We start from the raw sequence: 20,587 nt of genomic DNA, 5'->3' as shown, positions 1-20,587 counted from the left end.
GACATTGAGTAGTGGTATTTTTCCCTAGTTCTGCCTCTTGAGGTGCCATGAAACACTACTCACACTAGCTTGTGAAAACTGTGTGACTAGCCCTCTTCTTTCTTGGGTATGTTGATCAGCTATGAAATAACTAATTTCAACAGTTAATGCTAGTCTACTCTACAAAGCGCCGTAGTGGAGATGCAGTTTATACTGGCAAAAGGAGTTATTTTGCTAGTGTAGTTAACCCATCTCCCCGAATGACATAAGCTATATCAGCAGAAGCAATCTTTTGGTCATATAAGCTGTCTGTGCACACTTTTTCACTCCTAATTGACACTATGCCAAGGAGGTAATGTATAGTGTAAACCTGGCTTTAAGGCTTATGTAAACAGGAAAGCTTTATACTGGTATAAACTGAGTGAATTTAATCCAGTATAATTATACTGGTATAGCTCACTGTGTGGGCACTCTTATTCCAGAATAAGCCCTTAAATAGTTACTAGGTTTTGAGGTTTTTCACCCATTGAGATAAATAAGACAGCTTTACATCTCCATCAGAGGTATTGTTTCGTGTAGTCAGTCTCCAACAGGCATCACTGGGTAAATTTAAACTTGGGATTGGCCTACACCTAAAATGTAGGTCAACTGTGGGCTTGGCTACACTTACGGTTTGCAGCGCTGGTAGTTTGCAGCGCTGGTCATCCAGCTGTGTAGGAGCAGCGCTGGTGTGTGGCCACACTCACAGCTACCAGCGCTGGTGTGTGGCCACATTTGCAACATTTGCAGCGCTGTTGGGAGTGCTGCATTATGGGCAGCTATCCCAGCATTCAAGTGGCAACAACGTGCTTTTCAAAAGAGGGGGGTGGAGGGTGGTGTACTGTGACAGGGAGCGGGGAAGAGAGAGAGAGTGGATTTTTGGAGCCAACACTGTGTTAGTTTCCTGGATTGAAAAATCACAAAATGTTCACGAACCCTTGGTCTTAATTGCAAACAGCCTGCCTCCAATGCTGTTTCTCTGTCAAGCAAACATTCACTCCCTGCCTCTCATTTGATCGTTCACAGCCAGGTACAGATAGCTCCTGTTTGCTGTGATCAGTGTTTGTTTTTTAGATAAGCAGTTCAACGGCGCTCTGGTCGGAGTTCACAACAAAACAAAGAGAGGCTGCATAACAAAACAAAGAGTAATTTAGTTAAAAGCTTTCTGGGATATCTCCTTATTCCCTGGAGGCCAATAAAAGCGCTGGTGTGTGTCCACACTTGATGAGCAGCGCTGGATCACCAGCGCTGCAATCGCTACACCCCAACCTGGCCAGGTGTACAGCCAGCGCTGCAGCCAGGGAGTTGCAGCGCTGGATGTGCCTTGCAGGTGTGGACGGTTACTAATTGCAGTGCTGGAAAGCCTCTACCAGCGCTGCAACTTGCAAGTGTAGCCAAGCCCTGAGTTATGTTGCTCTGGTGTGGAAAAATTCACAGACTCTAAGAGATGCAGTTAAGCCAACCTAAGCCCCAGTGTAGGCAGCACTAGGTTGATAGAATTCTTCTATCGGCCTAGCTGTCGCCTTTCAGAGACGTGGATTTACTACAGCAGCAGCAGCAGAACTCCTTCTGTCACTGTAGTTAAGGTGTGTGCTGCTTTAGTGTTTCTAATGTAGACATACCCCATAGTTAACAAATCTGAATGTTGTTCATGGCCATAGGGGCTAGAGTTTTAAGCTTTACTTAAAAGAGGGGAGGAGGAGGAGGGAGGAACACAAAGCATTTTTCAGGAAGAGTACTGGCTTATCAAGCCTCTGAGATTCCCCTAAAACTTGACCCCCTCCTTCTGAAATGTTAAGTTTGGGATATGGCAAGCTCAAATATAGAGATAGTGGCTCTTCTTTTTATTTATACATTCCACAGTGTGTATCTCTAACTTGATGGGCAAAATTAAGTTTGGCAGGCCTTTCTGCTAGATCACTCATCCCTAGAACAAGTGAAATATCCTTGACTTTGCCCACCGTATCAAATTAGCAGAAAAGCTCATAAACCTGCTATTTCTCATTTATACCTTCTGAAGGAATCTGATAGACTATGTTCAAAAAGTGGGGTCATCCAGGCATAGGTTTATTAACCACACAGGATAATGTGAAATGTTCTCTATTCTATTAAGAAAGATAGAAGTCAGCAAAGCTGACATCCGCCTTCCTGTTAGTCTGGGGTTGGGTTGGCACAAATAAACAGTCTCTGACTTAATTTGACCTCTTGGCCTACAGTCTGCACGCTACTTAGTGAATTTGTCTAGAATGTGTTTTGTCTAAGATGTATTTTGTGTTTTTTATTTTAAATTGTTAATTTTACACCCTTCTGAAGGCATACTTTCTTTTACTCTTAAACTCCAAAGGTGATGGAAATAACAAAGTCCTATAGCTGGTATCCTTTGTGAATGAGCACAGAAGGGAAGGCATTACATACTTGCACAGTATGACAGACTCATATCTTCTACAAGCAATGATAGTTCATTAGCTTGTTTTACCTGCACATTTCTCTGCATAATGAATGGTCTTCAAGACAAGTTCCCAAGCGGCATTAAGTGGATGGTAGAAGGAGGTTTAAATGGAAAAAGTACTTTTTTTTTTTTTCTTTTTTTAAAGTGAGTTTGCTCCAGGCAGTAAAGAAGCCATGTACAGTAAAACCTCAGAGTTATAAACACCTCTGGAATGGAGGTGGTTTGTAATGGAAATGTTTATAATTCTGAGCAAAATGTTATGGTTGTTGCAAAAGTTTACAGCGAAACATTGACTTACTACAGCTTTGGTACTTTACTATGCAGAAGAAAAATGCTGCTTTCCTTTAGTAGTTTAATACAGTACTGTACTGTTTCCTTTTTATTTTCCTCTGCTGCTGCCTGATTGTGTACTTCTGGCTCCAAATGAGGTGTGTGGTTGACTGTCAGTTCATAGCTCTGGTGTTTGTAACTTTGAGGTTCTACTGTAGATGACTTCATTCATAGAAGAATACATACGCTTTTCACAAGGAGGAACTGTTGTATGACCCTTCTGAAAGGTTTGAGCCCAAAGAGACTTTCAGTATAGGGTATGCATATTCTTCCCCTACCTGGGCATGCAAACCTATAGTTTCTGTAAAAAAACAAAAAAAACCTGTTACCCAGTACAAAGTAAATCCCCCTCCTATTCTTTAAGGACTTCATTTGAGTATTTCAACATACTCAATATCGCTCTCATAGACCAATTTAATAGTACTTAGTCAATTTGCAACAATAATTCAGGATGAAAGTTGCCTGAAGATCCAGAATGTGAACTTCATTAACAGTATTGAATATTCTGTTTTCTTAAGCAGTAAATCTGTGGTGCTGTGACCTTCTCCTGTTGCTATTCTTAGGCAAAATACTAGACAGCAACATTTTTGGTGACAAAACTGGCAGGAAGCATGTAGGAGACCGCTAAAGTAGATCAACTTTCATTTCACTGCAAACTTAATATGTGTTAAGTTTTTCTATGTGGGTGTCTTTCTGCTTGAGTGTCATGTGTAATGTACTGTTGAGAACCATAATAGACTAGTTGGGTTTTCAGAAAAGTTAACAGTAAGAGGCATTTGTTTTGTTATCTTAAAAGTTAACAAGTCCAGAGTGTTCTGAATCCAAATATGGTTGTTATCAAGCTCTGTGTGTGTGTTTGTGTGTAAAAGCTATATTTATTTGCAAGTGTGAGGTCTAAACTTGAAAATTCAATTTGGTAACCACCATTTTTGAATTCAGCAGATTCAGGGTAGATTTGATTTAAATCAAATTGATTTAAGCCATAATTTAAATCACTAGTCAAGAAGACTTGATTTAATCATGGATTTCTGTGTAAAAGTGCATTCTTGTTGGTTGTTATAACCTTAATACATATTCTTCACAACTCAGAGATAGATGAAACACATACTGGGTCTCTTTTACAGCCTGCTGCTATTATAGGTTTTCCCTTCTAGTGAGAAAATGGTATGGTAGATCTCAAATCAATGAAAACTACATTCAAAAAGACCTCAAGACTTCTGGAATATGCTGCTCAAATAGTTTCACTTTTGTTTCTACTGCTTGTGCTTCCCTTCTCACATTTATCTCCAGACTACTTCTCCTTGTCCAGGATCTATTCCGCTCCCAACAATCTTCTATTCATTGAACTTTTTGAAACTTTGCACTTTTAGAGAGAGGGAAGGGATTGACTGTGTACACAAATTTGCAGAGGGACAATAGGGTTGAGGTGTGTTATTTCTCACTTCTGTGTATTTATTTAAAAAGATTTGTTGCTGTTAAGTGTTGTTTCTGGAGACACACATCCACAGTTTGAGAACTGCAAAACTAAGCATCTCTGGTGGTATCTTCTAGACTGAGCACTGAGTCCCATTGGGTAGATAGAAAGATTAACCTAAATAATCTATACAGAACCCCATAAAATTGGGTCCCTAATACATGAACTATTGGAACTCATTTACAAAACTTTTCTTAAACGTTACATGGATATATTGTCTCTTACTATAGAATTAGAATTTATAATCCCTATTCCATGATGAGGTATCTTTGAACTATAATGTATCTTAATTAAAACTACCTTTAGATAGGTTTTGTCCTCAAAGCATTTTATCAAAAAATCTGACAAATAAAAAATGTGATTTTTATCCAACCTGAGCAGATTCAAATTATGTTTAGAAAAAGTTACCAACTTGTAACAAAATTCCTCTAGACCTCTTAGATGATTGATTCTGAGATTTCTTTCTAATTTGTAAGTGGATTTAGAGTTTGAGCCTGGCTTGGAAAACTGCTGGAAAGGCTCCGCTCCCTCTTACAGTTTTGTCTCCCCACACATCAATTTTCCTGGAGTTGGAATAAGCAAGAAAAATTATTACAACAGTTGAAATTCCACTTGATGTGCATTCCATGCTCCCCTCTAGTACAAGTGTGGGGTCTCATTTACATAATGGAACACTGGAGAAGGTTCTCTTATTTGGACTGTCCAATGAAGGACTGGCGTAATGTAGTGCTGCCAACCCCACATATTCAAAAATAAAATTGGGTTAAATCAGGAGCTATAAACAAAAATAATTTTGGTCTTTTAATCTAACTCTGGCTTTTGAGCTTTCAGGGGTCACATTTCCAAGCTTTTCTCTGAAACCATGAGGATTAGAGACTTTATTTAAAAACCTCTACTTGCTTATTTTATCACATAAAGCCACAACTCCTGGAGTCATTAAGAAATAACAAAAACCCCTCCCCAATAAAATCATGAGTTGCAATATATAAGGGCTAATAGGCTTGGCTTTGCATAGATCTGTCAGACGCTTGAGGACAGTACTAGTGTTGACTTCTGTGGGGAGTCGAGCTGGAGCAGAAGGGTTTAAGGCAGCACTCTTAGGAGAGGAAGCCACAACCCCTCGATCCTGCTGGGCGTGCTCCAGCTGCAGTATAAAAGGGAGCAGCCTACTTCAGTCTGGGCTGACTGCCCAGGAGGATGGACGTACCTCGCTGGCTCCATCCGAGGAACAGCCAGGATCCTGGACCGCTGGAGCAGGAGAATGCCGGGGCCTAGGCAAGTGCCCAGTACCTGCAGAACCCCCAGGGAGATTGCAGTTTCCACCTGAGGAGCCCAAAGACTCTGAAGACACCCCAACTTCAACTGCAGGAGTTACAGTAGGAAGTAGCCCAGGGAGGGACTAGCCAGTGTCCCTGCAGCAGTTGGCGTGTTGTGGGCAGATTCCCCGCTGACTTGGTGGCGAAGCCATTTGCCACTACCAGGGCCCTGGGCTGGGACTTAGTGGAGCAGGGAGGGCCTGGGTCCCCCTATCCCAGCTGCCCACTTTTGGGGGGCGGCCCACCAAAAACCCTCCTGTTGACTCTGGCTATCGGGCTGTGCTTCTCTGCAGCCGAGGGAAGTCGTATTGACTCTGGCCATTAGGTTGAACTTCCCTGCAGACGGTGGAGTCCTATTGATGCCAGTCAGTGGGCCACGTAGCCCTGAGGCTGAGGACAGCCATATTGGCTTAACCGCAGGGCTATCATGCCCGTGCCACACCCCCAGGGTGATGGATGTACTTGCCCAGTGACAAGACCCAGCAGAAAGGAGGTCTCTCAGGCACAGTCTGACATATTTGTGAGGTAGGGGCTTCCAGCAGTGAGTCCTTAGCCATGGGTGGGTAGTTGTACGTAGTACGATTGTGGTTTAACCTCATCCCTGGCCCCTGTTGAGGATGACTGCAGGCCTCCCTGAGGAGGGCAGCGCAAGCCGACAGGACCTGGAAGTAGGCCATGCTAGAATAGGATGCATGAGTAAGCTCTTCTGGGCTGTCATAAGACATTCCTAGACTGCTGCTCTTTAAGTGAATGAAAAGGAAAGAATGAGGCTATATTTACACAGTATTTTGGAGACTGGGAGTGAACCTCCCAGCTCAGATCAACAGACTTGGCAGACTTCAGAGCCTGAGCTCCAACCAAGCTGCAACTTTGAAGTGCTGTTTACACTGCTCTTTTTGCCAAAGTCTGCTCACCCAGTGTGTGAGGCTTGCTTCCATCGTCTCCAAAATTCTGTGTAGACATACCCCAACTGGCATCTGGTGCTCTTTTATAGGTGTGAAGAGGTGGGACCTAGGTGGTAATTCTAGGGAAGAGTTTGTCTTTGAGTAAGAGAACTCTGCTAAACAATCTGTTCCACCTTGTATTTAGCGGTGACACTACCACTTAATTTCCCAGGTGTGAAGAGCTCTGTGTAAGCTTGGATATTTCACCAAGAGAAGATGGTCCAATAAAAAATATTGCTTCACCCACCTTGCTTCTCTAATATCCTGGGACCCACACAACTACAACAAGGCTGCAAGCAACAAATTGTAGTAATCTTTCATGGGGCCTCTGCAGTGCGGTGTTACTGGCCCTTACTTGACCCAGCCCCTGGTAGCACGTGCCCTGTGCACCACAGCTGAGGCAACTACTGCTTTAGTGCTTTAGTTCAGTTCTGTTGGCCCTAACACTTGGTGGGTTTCAATGCAGTTCCTCAGCTTATCAAATGCCATTCTCCTTTCAGGAGTCCAGATAACCCTGCCTTTTGATCCACTTCTTTGAACTGCTACAGAATCTTCTGCTTTTGGCAACCCATCACTTTCCTGAGCAGAAAGAAGAGCCTCAGCAAATACACCAACATACACTCTACTTATCAGTCGCTGTTTAGCCAATTCATCAGACTGTCCTAAAGGAACACTACCAGGCATTGAGTGCTGCTTGAATGAAATCTATTATATTGAAACATTTGTCCTAAACTGTTTGTGCTGGTATTGGAGCTCCCTGCTCTACGGTGGCTCACGGGCTCTTTCTCTCTGGAAAAGACAACTCATTCAATTCCTCCCTTTGTCGCAACTTATTTCAAATGAGGAGGATCCACTGGCTTTAACTGAAATTTGTGCTCATCTAGGTAGTCAGTCTTTACCTGACTACTGGTACAATTCTTCAGATGTTTTGGTTCTTTCTGTGCGATTTTTCTGCCTTACTGCATAACAAACACTTCAGTTACATGTACATATATCAGTGTGTATTTTTAGAAATTAATACTGTTTTAATACTGCTTTGCAATAGCAGACAAAACTTAGCCAAAATTGAAAAATAATCTTGGATATTTTACTGTCGGACAGATATTAGTGATAAAAGCCCAGGCAGGGTAAGAGTTCTGTTTGTTCTGTTCAAATGTCAGTTTCTCTTGCACTTTTAATAATGGCAATTTTTAATGCAATGACAACTCAGTGCACGTTATTTGGTCTTAAGACCAAATATATTTCCTGAATTAATATCTTACTGGTTTGCTGAAGTGCATCTTTCACATTTCCATCTGATTATGAAAATACTGTCTTTTCTGTTTTGCTTTTTGTTTAGATGTCTTTTGGGTGGATTCCAGAATTCAGGACAGGTGTTTAAAAGGCTAAATATTTTAAATTTATACAGTTGCTCATTCCCTGGGATGGATCTTACCTGAAAAGAGTTTTAATCACCTACAATTGGGCACTGGAATAGAGTACTGAGAGGGATGATCAAGGTAGATGAAGATATGGATAATGTTGAGAGAATACAATGAAATGAATTAGGAGTACTTTTTCAATGTGCATGTGTTGGGCTAATTTAAATGATGTTTGCGTCATTTCCCCACATTCCTAATCCATTCTCTTCTCCCCTCTTCTTCTAAAGGTTGTGTGTGTGTGTGTGTAAAACGAAGTGTGTACCTGGTAGAGTTGGGTGGGAAAACAGTGGGTTTTTTGTTTGTTCCGTGACTCACTTTTGAAGTGTTCAAAAATTGGACTGTAATAAAATAGATCTCTTGACATTTTTGTGACATCCACCTCTTCCCCCAAACAGCCAATAATCCAAACAACTCTAACAGGAAAAAATGACACTCTAGCCTAGTGGTTAGTGCACTAACTGGAAATGTGGGAGGCCAAGGTTCAAGGCTCTGCTCCGAACAAGGCAGAACGGGGACTTGAATCTGGGGTCCAACATACCAGGTGAGTGCCTCAACCACTTCATTCTTGACAATTCGAGGGTGGATGGATCTCTCTGGCTTTGGCCAGAAATTTCATCTTGGATCTGGGAAACATACCTGACTGACTTTTTCAAAACCAGATGCTTTCCTGCAGAAAGTTTCAACAAGTCAACATTTTTGAACAAACACTTTTTATTGAAAAATTGATGACTAGCTCTAGTCTCTGGTTCATGACTTCAGTGGAGGTGTGCTGCTGGGGGACTACATCCAGTGTAGAGGCACAAGCTTTCTTCATGAATAGCCCTACATATCTAACACATACTTTGCCTCAGTCTTTAATGAGGAGCTTAAGGATAATGTTAGGATGACAAATGGGAATGAGGATATGGAGGTAGATATTACCACATCCGAGGTAGAAGCCAGACTCAAACAGCTTAATGGGACTAAATCAGAGAGCTGATCGCCATATTTGGTGTAGGGAAGGAATTTTCCTCCAGGACAGATTGGCAGAGGCCCTGGGGGTTTTTCACCTTCCTCTGCAGTGTGGGGCACGGGTCACTTGCTGGAGGATTCTCTTAAAGACTTCAAGGTGCAACCACAAGTTGAGGACTTCAGTAGCTCAGACATAGGTTAGGGGTTTGATACAGGAGTGTGTGGGTGAGATTCTGTGGCCTGCATTGTGCAGGAGGTCAAACTAGACTATCATAATGGTCCCTTCTGACCTTAAAGTCTATGATTTTGTGACTTCTCTATATTTGGTGCTGGTCCTGCATCTACTTAAAAGGTGGGTAGTAAATTCTACATCTCTCCCCATTTGACTTTCCTTTCCAGGGTGTTCTCCTCCTTTGCAGCCAGATACCAAAGGGCTGTCTGCAGTAGCTATTCCTTCAACCCACTTACTTTTAGAACTTCTGCAGGATCCCTTCTGTCAGTCCCAAGTGTTTTCAGTGATTCATAGCAAACTATTGGCTATTCCAGTGCATAGCTGTATTTTTTCCATTCATGTTCAGCAACGTTTTTCCTTAAGGCTGCACTTTGCAAGTTTAGGAATATTTAATGGCCAGTCTCAAACTTAGTTTTGATTTGACATTTATGAGCCTTCAAAAATCTACTTCCTATCGAACAGGACAAGGTTTTCTCAGTGAAGGCTATTTTTATGCAACTTTCTTATTCCATCCCTTAGCTCTTTCAGCTGTGAAACTGAGGGGTCATATGAGAAGATAAGTCAAAAGACTTCATTTAAAAAACTACATTTTTTTCATGTTCAAATCACAGAACTACTCTTTTTCAACTCCCTGCATGCTGCTTCTCTTCTCTTGCTCTCCCCCAGAAATCCATCATCAGTCACCTAAAATTCAACTTGAAGGCGACCATTTCAGAAGTACAACTTCAGCTACAGTGTTTGCTCACATTTTAACAATATACTGGAAACTCTTGCACATCTTTTATCTAAAGATAAAGTATATTAAGGAGGGTGCAAGGTCGATCTTTCAAACTTGACATTTATTTGTAGTGGACCCTCCCCCCCCTTCCCCCCATACATTTTTTTTCTTTTGTTAGCTTGATAGAGGTTGAGTGGGGGAAAATGTGATGCAGGGTATGTATTGGTAGTTTATGTTCACAAGGATGTTGTCCCAGAAGGAAAGAGGCTGGGATGTAAAAAGAGATTCAGTGGGAGGAAGGATTGACTGAAATAGCATGCAGGTTAAAAAAGGAAAACCAAAGTACAGGAAAAGAGATTTGGTGACAGGAGGAGGGGAATGGAGGGGCAGGAAGGATAGTGTCAGTGTAAAGTAAAGCTTTCCTTTAATCTTAGTGCACCAACTTGAGTTAAGTATTTTCATACTGTGTCACATTTCAGCAGCAGTAATATGTTCTTCCCTCACATAGTTATTTTCTCATCACTTGTACATTACATGCATGTGTGCCTTTTTAAAACAAAGATGGAGCTTCTGGTTAGCTGCTAATAAACAAGCATACTTTTTTGTCTCTAGAAACAAGTGTATCTAACTCTTATAATTCAGACATTTCCTATACTATAATTAGAACAAATGCTACAATGATGTTCAATAAAGTATTTCATTAATTGTTTTTATATTGTGAAGAAGTCAGGAAAGAGATATTTCACCATCATATAAATCTTTCCTGAGGCTGTACTTCTAGGAGCTAGTGTTCATCTCCACATGGAACTGTTCTGGAATAGATATTCTGTTTTAAATTCACACACTACTTCAATCCAAAGTGTCTTTCAGGTCTAGATAAACCCTGAGAATGAAGTACCAATTTTCAGAAAATCATCAATGATGTATCAAGTCTTAGGTACTTGGTCTGAGTGGTTCTTCTGAGTACGGTCCTCCTTAATTCAAGCATTTTTTGGAAATAAACTGAGGGAATAGCTCAGTGGGTTTATATATAGTACTGGTGAATGGCTGAACACTGCCTACTTTCCAGGACCAGCAGTAGTGTGAAAATAAGTTCTTTGTGGAGATGGTCGTACCTGCCCATGTTTGGTGGTAGTTATATAGTTGGCACTTGGTAACCCAATATACAGTATGCCACACTTTCTCTCCTTAAACTGTGGGAGAGATGTTTCAGGCTAATGTGGCTTCTCAGTGCCTGCAGCCTGATATTTAAATGGCTTGTGGACTGTATTGAGACCAGCCTCTGCTTGAGATCCTCTTAATTAGGACCCAAGATACTTTGGCCTCAGCACTGCATTCTCTCACAGGCTCAAGACCATGGTCTTCTTGACCCCATACTATGACTGAATCATTCATCCAGCATCATTTCATAAAGCTTCAATAGCCCAGCCCCAGTACAAGAGGTGCCAGCTGTCTCCTTTCTTACTCCCCACTCCAGAATATTTTGAGGGCCTTAAGATGGCATTGCTGTCACTTTTTTCCAAGCACTGAACGACTGTGGAGATCTCTGCATTGATCAGCTTAAACACCTCACTTGTTCAGGTTCTGATAGCACTTTGATCTTTGTTCTGAGTTGAGGGTCTTGCACAGGGGTAGGCAACCTATGGCACACATGCCGAAGGCGGCACTCAAGCTGATTTTCAGGGGCACTCACACTGCCTGGGTTCTGGCCACCAGTCCAGGGGGCTCTGCATTTTAATTTAATTTTAAATGAAGCCTCTTAAACATTTTAAAAACCTTATTCACTTTACATACAACAATAGTTTAGTTATAATCGATTTTATAGAGAGACCTTCTAAAAATGTTCAAATGTATTACTGGCGCACAAAACTTTAAATTAGGGTGAATAAATGAAGATTCGGCACACCACTTCTGAAAGGTTGCTGACTCCTGGTCTAGCACCATCAATGGTGCTAGCCACTCTGCTGCATGACTCTTCTGCTACCTGATTCTGCACCGTAACTGTCTCTTTCAGGTTCCACTCCACAGCCACCCTGGAGTGCCTTCAGTTTCTTTTGGAGAAGAGCTTGCAGCATCCTCGGAATAGCCTTTAGGGTATTGCACTCCTTTCCTGACTAGGTATCCTTCTGAACTCTGGAGCCATGCCATGGCTCACTCCAGCTGCTTGTGACTCTATATTCAGAGCTCCATGAAGACTCTTTTGGAAGCCACACGATCATCTCTAACACAGAGCACTGAGCCAGGCACCATGCCCTCCCTTGGTAGTGATCCCTTATCTAGCACTGACACACCACTGGAATCCTAGGGGAAAATCAAACCTCCCATTGGAGAATAGTGGCTTGCCTAGTGACAAGGCGCTGCAGAATATTTAGGCCACTGCCCACCCTCTGGAATTCACTTCCTCTGAGTTGAAGAAGATGACTCTCTTCTATCGGTGTTCTGCAGTCTCCCTTACAACATCAAGGGATGCAGTTTCACGGGCATCTTCTAAACCTTCTGCTGGCAAACATCCTCAGCAGTACAGAAGTAGGATCCCTCAGAGTATGAGTCCAAGCAGCAATTTTGAGGGTACGGTTGAGAGCCATATACCAATTTGCACCATATCTCCAGTCATCCTCCCTTCATTCCCTCCTTTCTGACCCACTCTCTCCTCCTATAGAACATACAGATGCATGTTTACTTCTGATTTCTGGACACCATCTGCAATGGACACTAATCCACCCAATTCTGCATCAGGCTACATCGCCATCTCCCCCCTCATCTCTCTTTTTTTTCCTTTTTTTTTTTTAAAGGACCCATCTCACTAGAGAGGCCTGTAGGTCATGAAGAGAGTCCTCAGAGTCCAAGCCATCCTACTGCAATCCAGGAAAGGTTCCAGCCTGAGCTAGAATAAACAGAAAAGGCTGTAGTTCACTATCTGAATCACTAGTAAAGGACTAACTCAATATTAGGCTGGGATCACTGCAGTCCTGGAGTACCATCTGCACCTTAAATTTTGGGGTTTAGGGATGGCTTCCTTAAAAGTCTACCTTTTAAGAACAAACCTAATGAGCAGCTATTCTTATAATGAGTATGCCTTCTCACCCTATAGTCACCAGGTTCCTCAACAACATGGTAAATGTCTTCCCCTTCCTCCAGCCCCCACTATAATTGAAGCTAAATCTTGTCCTAACAAAGCTAATAAACCCTCCTTATGAGCCATCTCATTTAAGCCTTTCTAGAGCATTTGTTGATCAAAACAGACTTCCTCAAAGTGATTACATCTACTAAGAGGGCAAGTGAGTTTAATACGTTGATGACCATGCCACCTTTTGTACTGTGGTCTGCAAAGAGTGACCAGAGATGTCTCATCCCAGCTTCATGCCTAAAGTGGCCTCAGCTTTGTCCAATGCATTTCCCTCTGTTCTTCCTGAGACCTTTCACGTTCTGGGGAAACATGTCTCCATACCATAGATGTGAAAAGAGAACTCCATTCATATCTGGAAAAGACCAAGCCCTTTAGAAATTAAAGCAAGCAGTTTGGTAATATGTTTCCACAGGTATCTGTCCCTGTGATACAGACACTTTTTTTTCCCTACCGAATACAATGTTACATCTTCGCTAGGAAACCAGCACCTCCTGGTTTAAATAGCCACAGCAACACCATCAGTGGTATACATTAGACTTGTTCCTCTGGTGGAGATATGCGAAGAAGTAATCTAGAATTCAGTGCACACTTTCACCAGACACTACCCTTTGACTTTTATCATCATGCTGTAACATCCAGTTAGTCCAGAAGTACCTCTTGACCAAGAGTTACTGGTGAGTAATCTCTTCAAGGGACAAAAGTGTTTTATTCTCCATGATGTTTGAAACTCTCTTGCACTTTCTTGTCCTGCCGCCTAGTCTCATTATGGTTTTTAAAGCAACCACAGTTTGCTGTGATCTTTAAAACTTATCTTCAACTTTATAGGAAACTGCTTTGCAGCACCAGTGCAAAGGATGTTAATGTATTTTGTTTTGCTCTTTAGGTGAATTGGTAAAATAAGATTTTTTTCATGAATCCTTTTTTCATGTCATTAGTAGGATTTGATTGTTAATTACTTTAGACTGTTTCATAGCAACAGGGGATTTGCCAGGCTGGATCAAACATTGTCCCCTCTAGTCCAGTGTCCTACATGTGGCAATGACCAATGTGATTTTATTTTTTATTTTTGTTAAATCTCCCACTCCCTGTGCAACAATTGTGCATAGTGTACTAAGCCTGTTGTGTAATTCTCTTGTGGGGGGTTTCTGGGACACTTGTGCTTTATGGTACATGTTGATCATTCTAAAAACAACGAGGAGTACTTGTGGCACCTTAGAGACTAACAAATTTGAGCATAAGCTTTTGTGGGCTAAAACCCACTTCGTCGGATGCATGAAAGCTTATGCTCAAATAAATTTTGTTAGTCTCCAAGGTGCCATAAGTACTCCTCATTCTTTTTGTTGATACAGACTAACACGGCTTCCACTCTGAAACCTGTTGATCTTTATAGTATTCAGGAAAGACATTTAATTACCCCTAGCTACATATTTAGTTAATAATGATATCTTACACCATAGCCATGTGAAATTCAGTAACTGGATGGAACTTTAATCTTCTTGTTTCAAAAGTACAGTCTTATCACTAAAAGAGAAGCTCCTTAGTAGTTGGCAGCGAAGAGCTTGTGAGACAGTTATGCAGTTTTTCCTAGTACACCTCTACTCCGCTGTAATGCGGTCGTGGGGAGCCAAAAATCCCTACTGCGTTATAGCTGAAACCCCGTTATATCAGGATAGGAGTGGCAGGGCTCCGGCGGTGATTTAAAGAGCTCTGGGAAGCCCCAGCTGCTGTGGGAAGCCCCAGGCCCTTTAAATTGCCAGCAAGCCCCGCTGTTGCAGCCCCAGAGTATCGGTGGCAGGGCTCCAGCAGTGATTTAAAGGGCCCTGGGCTCCTCGCAGCAGCCGGAGCTCCGTTGCTACCGCGCTATACGCGAACCCGTGTTCTATCGGGTCACGTTATAGCGGGGTAGAGGTGTATAGTGAAGGGTGCTTGCATAAATTAGAAAGGCCACTGTTGATGACGTTAGTCTATGATATTGTCAGACCTCTCTTAAATTCACTATAGTATTTGACTCAGACCTCTTGCAGAAGTTAATTCAAAGATTAACACAAATTATAGGACCTATTGCATGCTATATGTAGTCAATTTCCAATGTCCCCTTTTTATCTGACTCAGCAAAACAATTTTGACTCTCCCCTGTATAATCCTGATTATTCAGATTCTTTCCAGCAAAGCATTCCAATTTCGAGTAGTTTGCTAAAAGTATTGCCGTTTGCACCAGTGAGAGTGCTGCTTTAAAGTATGTGTTTTCCCATGCACTTAATTTGCATGCAATAAGATCATTTCCTCAGTATTAATACTAATAGCAGAATAGGGAAATGTAACAAACAATACAGTATTCAGCATTCATATTGTCTGGATTAATCTTTCTGAATAAATGAAATTGTGCATGTGGCCCTCCTATTTTATATAGCCAAAAGAAGTGGCATATCAAACATAGGGTGTCCAGTTTAGAATAGCTTTTTTTTTTTTAAATAGCTAAAAAACAGTTTGAGTGCACTTAATGTTGACACTTTTGTTGGCATAAACATAGTGACTTCATTTTGTTTTTTCAGATGAAAATTGGGATGATCAGCTGCTTGGATTTGAACCTTGCAATGAAAACCTTGTAACAGGTTGCAACATAATCAATGGAAAATGTGAATGTGACACCATTCGCACCTGTAGTAATCCATTTGAGTTTCCAAGCCAGGATACTTGCCTGTCAGCTTTAAAAAGGATTGAAGGTAAGCACCTGATTTTAGTAATTTGCAACTTGTAATTCCTTATTGTGCCTCTTTCACTAGGGCCTATCACTAGATGATAATACTTGATCCTTAAAACAACTTAAGTGATTTCAGGGACTAAGTGCCTTAACTTCCAAAAAGAACAGGTGTTAAATATTATATTAGCACTGTGCAGTTTAAGGAAGATGTGGTTTATCCAGCTTGACTCTCCAGAACCTCGATCTGAAAATCAATGAGATTGATATTGTCTGTCTTTCTTTGTGCTAAGTGTCTTTTTAAAAAGTGCATTTCACTGTTGACAAGGACAAAACTAACACAACTTGTTTAGATGTCCTCTTTTGACCTTTGTGCAGATTCACAAATTCTTATAGTTGTGGAAAAGCAAGTTGTTCAAAATTACAAGGAACTTTAAATGTCATAAATAAAGAGCAAAAGATCTTAAGGTGTTCTTGGTTGCCTTGATTAACAATGTTTTGGCATGATGGAATTGCTACTCCTTTTTCAGAAGTATATAATGTAGAATTACTTTAATACTAGTACTTCTCAATTATTTGTCTTCCCTTTGTTCTAGCTCACTTTAGAACAACACTTTTGTGTATACTTATCCTCAAACTCACATTTGGTGTCATAGCACTTAGGACATTGCTATATTACATGCTACTTAACAAAGCAGACCTAAATTCAGCCAGAGAGTTCAGGGATATTGTGTTGCAATCAAAACTGCATGAAGTACTTTTAAAAAGTTCTCTGAGCTGGGATGGAAAATGTGGTGGTTCTTGACAGCTGTCTGTGCACTTTTACTTGGTCATAAATTCTTAGGATACGTTGGAAAATAAATGTTAGGAGGAGATTATTTGAAATATGTGAATGAGTGAATTGGCCTCAACTAAAAGTCCACAGCTGTAGCTTCACATGGTGACTCAATGCAGTGTTAAATGTTCTAGAAGAATACTAGTCATGTTGATCTGAGTTATGAGAGTATTTAAATAAGTAAACTAACAAGTTGTCAGGAAAACAATGTTTTTGAGACTTGTTAAGTGTGTGTGAATCTTAATTAAGCAATGGAAAATGACAGTAATTTGAAAACTTGCTAAAGTTCTCAAACAATAAACTAGAAAAATATGGAATAATAAAGTGAGAGTGAATATTCCTCTGTGCTGGGTCTGATCTGTTAGACACAGTAGGGGGTTGTACTGCTAGTTTATTGGATATCCTACCCCTAATTGGAAAAGTTTAAAATTGGTAAAAAAAAGTCTGTGTTTAGATCTGGTCTAGAAGTGTAGTAGTACCAAGGGATGTGTCTGAAGTACCAAAGGCAGCAAAGAAACGATCACTTCAAGTTTGTGTCTTGTTTTAAAATTTTGTCTGCAGTCTTTTTCACAGTTCATTACTTGGCGTGGTAGAGATGTTGTCTAATGCTGTGAGAAAGAAGCACTGAATTCTGATCCTGACTCTGACAAAGACAGCATCTGTGGTCTTAGAGAAACAGAGTGAGAAGCTGTAACTTGCCTGTCTCAGAAAATGAGTTTATAATATTGATCTGGCTACTCAACAAGAGTGTTCTGAGGATTAATGTTTGTAAAGTACTTGGATAAAAGTCAAGTACCATTACAGATATCTAATTTATAATACTATAGGTTAGTAATGTTAGACTATTTGTATCTCTGGGAGATAATATACGTGCTGTGTATATCTTGAGCTTCAAATTATGTCTGCTATCCTGAGTAATTTATTTCTAAGTGATTTAGCCTGTACTCTGTCTACTTTGTACTGCTTGTAAAGCCCTTCAATTACAAAACTATAGAAAAATTATTTGAAGCCACATTAAATTCTGTTCACTGTTAAAGTAGAAGTTTTGTCTTTCACTGGTTTTTGCTCTATTTGTTTTTATTTTTGAACAGCAAATATTTCGAGAAAATAAAAATGTTCAGGTCTCTCTCTCTCAACACTGAAAGCCTAGTTAACATGTAAGCCATTGTCACTTCATGACAAAGCTCTAATACAATTTTCTTCCGTAAGAGGTTCCAGCTAGACTCCTAACAGGTGTTCATTGCTGATAGCAAACTACTCAAAGCATCATACAGAACGTGACTTACAGCGTCTCTTTCCATAGATTAAACCTATTTTTCTGAATTAGTAGCAAAAGGGGAGGGAGAGAAAAGCATAGCCACAACAGATTTTCTTTAATATGACAGAGGATAATTAAATTACAGCATAAAGCATCAACCCTGTGGATATATTTTTAGCAGAACTCTTTCCCCATTTATAAGCAGAGAAACATTAAAAAAACCCCAACAAAATAAAAAGGACACGCATGTGTATTACTACCCATTATAACAGTGAAACAAAGGCCATGTTATGTATGCTCCCAAATACACTTATGATTGAAATAAAAATATGCTTTACCTTTTAAGTACTTATTCTCATAAATACACAGGGAGAAGCTATACTGGTATGACTGCGTCCACGCTAGGGAGTTGTACTTGTTAAATTGTACTGGTTTCTAAAGAAGTATAAAAACTCTGGAGACAAGCCCTTGGTGATTCACTGTTATCTGAGAATTGGGGAAGGACAAAACAGTTTGGCCAAACCAAGAATCTGCCCAAGCCTTTGCTTAAATTGCTCCCACCTCGGCTAAAACATGGCTTCAAATATGCTAGCTTGTAACTTTACTAGAATTTTTCAGTTGCATTAACCTAAAGGAATTGAGCTGAAATAAAAATGAAAAAATGTACTCTTTTTGCCAGGACATGGCCTGAGTGTTTTAAAATTTTGGTTTTACTCTGAAAATTGATTGTGAACAGGACTCTTACTTGACAGATGTATTCAGTGTCACGTCTGCCTACTACAGTTGTTAAAAGTACTTAAACAGCCTAATCAAGGCTCCCTATTAATGTTTCTGATAAACTTAACAGATTGAGCTTTCTAATGCCATGTTGACACTGTAAGATTGTCAACTTAACTTCTGTTGGTATACAGCCACCGCAGTTGTTAAATTGCTTGTATGCACATGCACACTTGGTACCTCGTGTTGGTGCACCTCGTCACCATGAGCATTTGTATTGATTGTATTGTGTGTGGGGGGGTATTGTGGGATGGCTTGTGAAAGCCAGTAACAGTTGACATAAGCAGTGTAGACACTGCATTGACCTAATTACATCAACTGTGATTCTACACTGCTCTGGGAGGTGGTGTTACTAAATCAGTGTAGAGAGGCGCTTATGTAGGCAGGAGGCAAATTTAAGTGAAGAGATTGCCACAGCTAGGTTCAACGCAGGGCAGCTTATGTCAACCTAACCGTGTCATATAGAGTAGGTGTAAGTCTGTTACACTGAAAGGCATTTTTCCCACTTCTTGTAGCAGTTCTCTGCACACTGTCCAGTTTTTTAATGTGCATTTTCAAATGTGGATGCCAGAACTGGACAAATTATTCTAGTGTCAATAGTGATATATACAAAGGCTAAACCACCTTCCTACTTTCCCATGTATATTCCCAAGGATGACACTAGCCTGGTTTGCCACAGCATCACACTGGGAGTTCATGTTCAGTTACATGTTCACGATGACTCCAAAATCCTTTTCAGAGTAATTACTGTACAGGATACTGTCCCACATTCTGTAGATATGGCCTGTATTCTTTGTTTTTTTGAGATGACTTTGCATTTGGCTATATTAAAACTGTTTTTTATTTTAATGGGTCTAGCTTATCACAATACCCAAATCACTCTGTATGACTGTCCTGTTCTCATTATTTACTATTCCACTGATCTTTGTATCATCCACAGATTTTTTTTTTTTAGCAATTATTTTTATATGAACTTCCAGGTCTTTTGATAAAAATATTGACTCAGGCCTAGTACCTGTCCCTGCAGTACCCCCACTAAAACATCCCCATTTCATGATTCCTCATTGAGAAATACTTTTTGAGATCTGTCCACCATTTCTTAATCCATTGGCCTATTGATCTGTGGTATATTGATATTGTATAGTACTGATTTTTTTTAAATTCCTGATGTGCGATACTATGTCAAATGCATTAAAGTCTAAGTATATTACTCCTGTGCAGTAACCTTGATCAGCCACACTTGTAATATCACAAGACCTAGTTTCCATAAACCCATGTTGACTGGCATTAATTGCATTTCCATTGTACATCAAAGGCATCCACACCCCAGAAACCACAGAGCTCCAAAAGAAAAAGACACCCTCTCTGATAAGAACCCTCCGCACTCACTTTTTTTTATATATCTGAAAAGATGAAGATTTTTTTAGATATCAGGGTGGGGAACGTTAAATACCAGAGTCATTTTCACCTTTTATCATGGGGAGGCAGGGGACTGAAAACCAGCATTACCCTCACGATTTGTTTCACATGGTATAAGTATGGGCAACAGCCTTGCAGGGGGCTTATAGTGGCGAGGGAAAGTGCACATTGCCATTCTTGTTGCTTATTCATATAAGGATGCTGCAGTGCCTCTTTTGCTGACAGCCATTTATCAGTGTTAAATATTAAGAGCCTTTTCAGGAGACAGCCGTGGGTGGGAGTAGGTAAAGGAGGGTAAAATCTTCTTAAATGTCACTTATCACTTGAAAGTCAAGAAACAAAACTTAACTCCCAGTGCCCATTTTCACTCCCAAGGAGTGGGTCAGGAACGCTGTGATGCACAAATAACTAAGTTTTCTTGAGTTTCTAACTTCAGCTGGTTAATGACATGGGAACACCTTTCTGTGTAACCAACAATTAGGAAACTAAGTAAATAAGTACAAAGTAATTTAAGATTATAAAAATAAATAAATTGCTTGCAACATACAAGCAGCTATTCAATATTTTGTTTTATCCTCACTGTTCAATGTGTAACCCCAGGCCTTGTTTACTGCACACCA

At 40.5% G+C, this 20,587-nt stretch overlaps 1 protein-coding gene across 4 annotated transcripts in view; it reads left to right on the top strand.

Annotated features, from left to right (window-relative positions):
• CRIM1 (cysteine rich transmembrane BMP regulator 1) overlaps positions 1-20,587 on the top strand; it is a 315,765-nt gene that overhangs the window by 9,234 nt on the left and 285,944 nt on the right. For all 4 annotated transcript variants that reach the window (XM_039532907.1, XM_039532908.1, XM_039532909.1 and 1 more), the window contains exon 2: positions 15,533-15,703. In XM_039532907.1, the coding sequence (XP_039388841.1) occupies positions 15,533-15,703 (171 nt within the window). The remainder of the gene's footprint in view (positions 1-15,532; positions 15,704-20,587) is intronic.

This window comes from Mauremys reevesii, linkage group 3 (assembly GCF_016161935.1).
Source record: "Mauremys reevesii isolate NIE-2019 linkage group 3, ASM1616193v1, whole genome shotgun sequence".
Classification (NCBI taxonomy): domain Eukaryota; kingdom Metazoa; phylum Chordata; order Testudines; family Geoemydidae; genus Mauremys; species Mauremys reevesii.
Note: the sequence above shows the minus strand (reverse complement) of the source record. Positions and strands in the feature narration are given on the sequence as shown.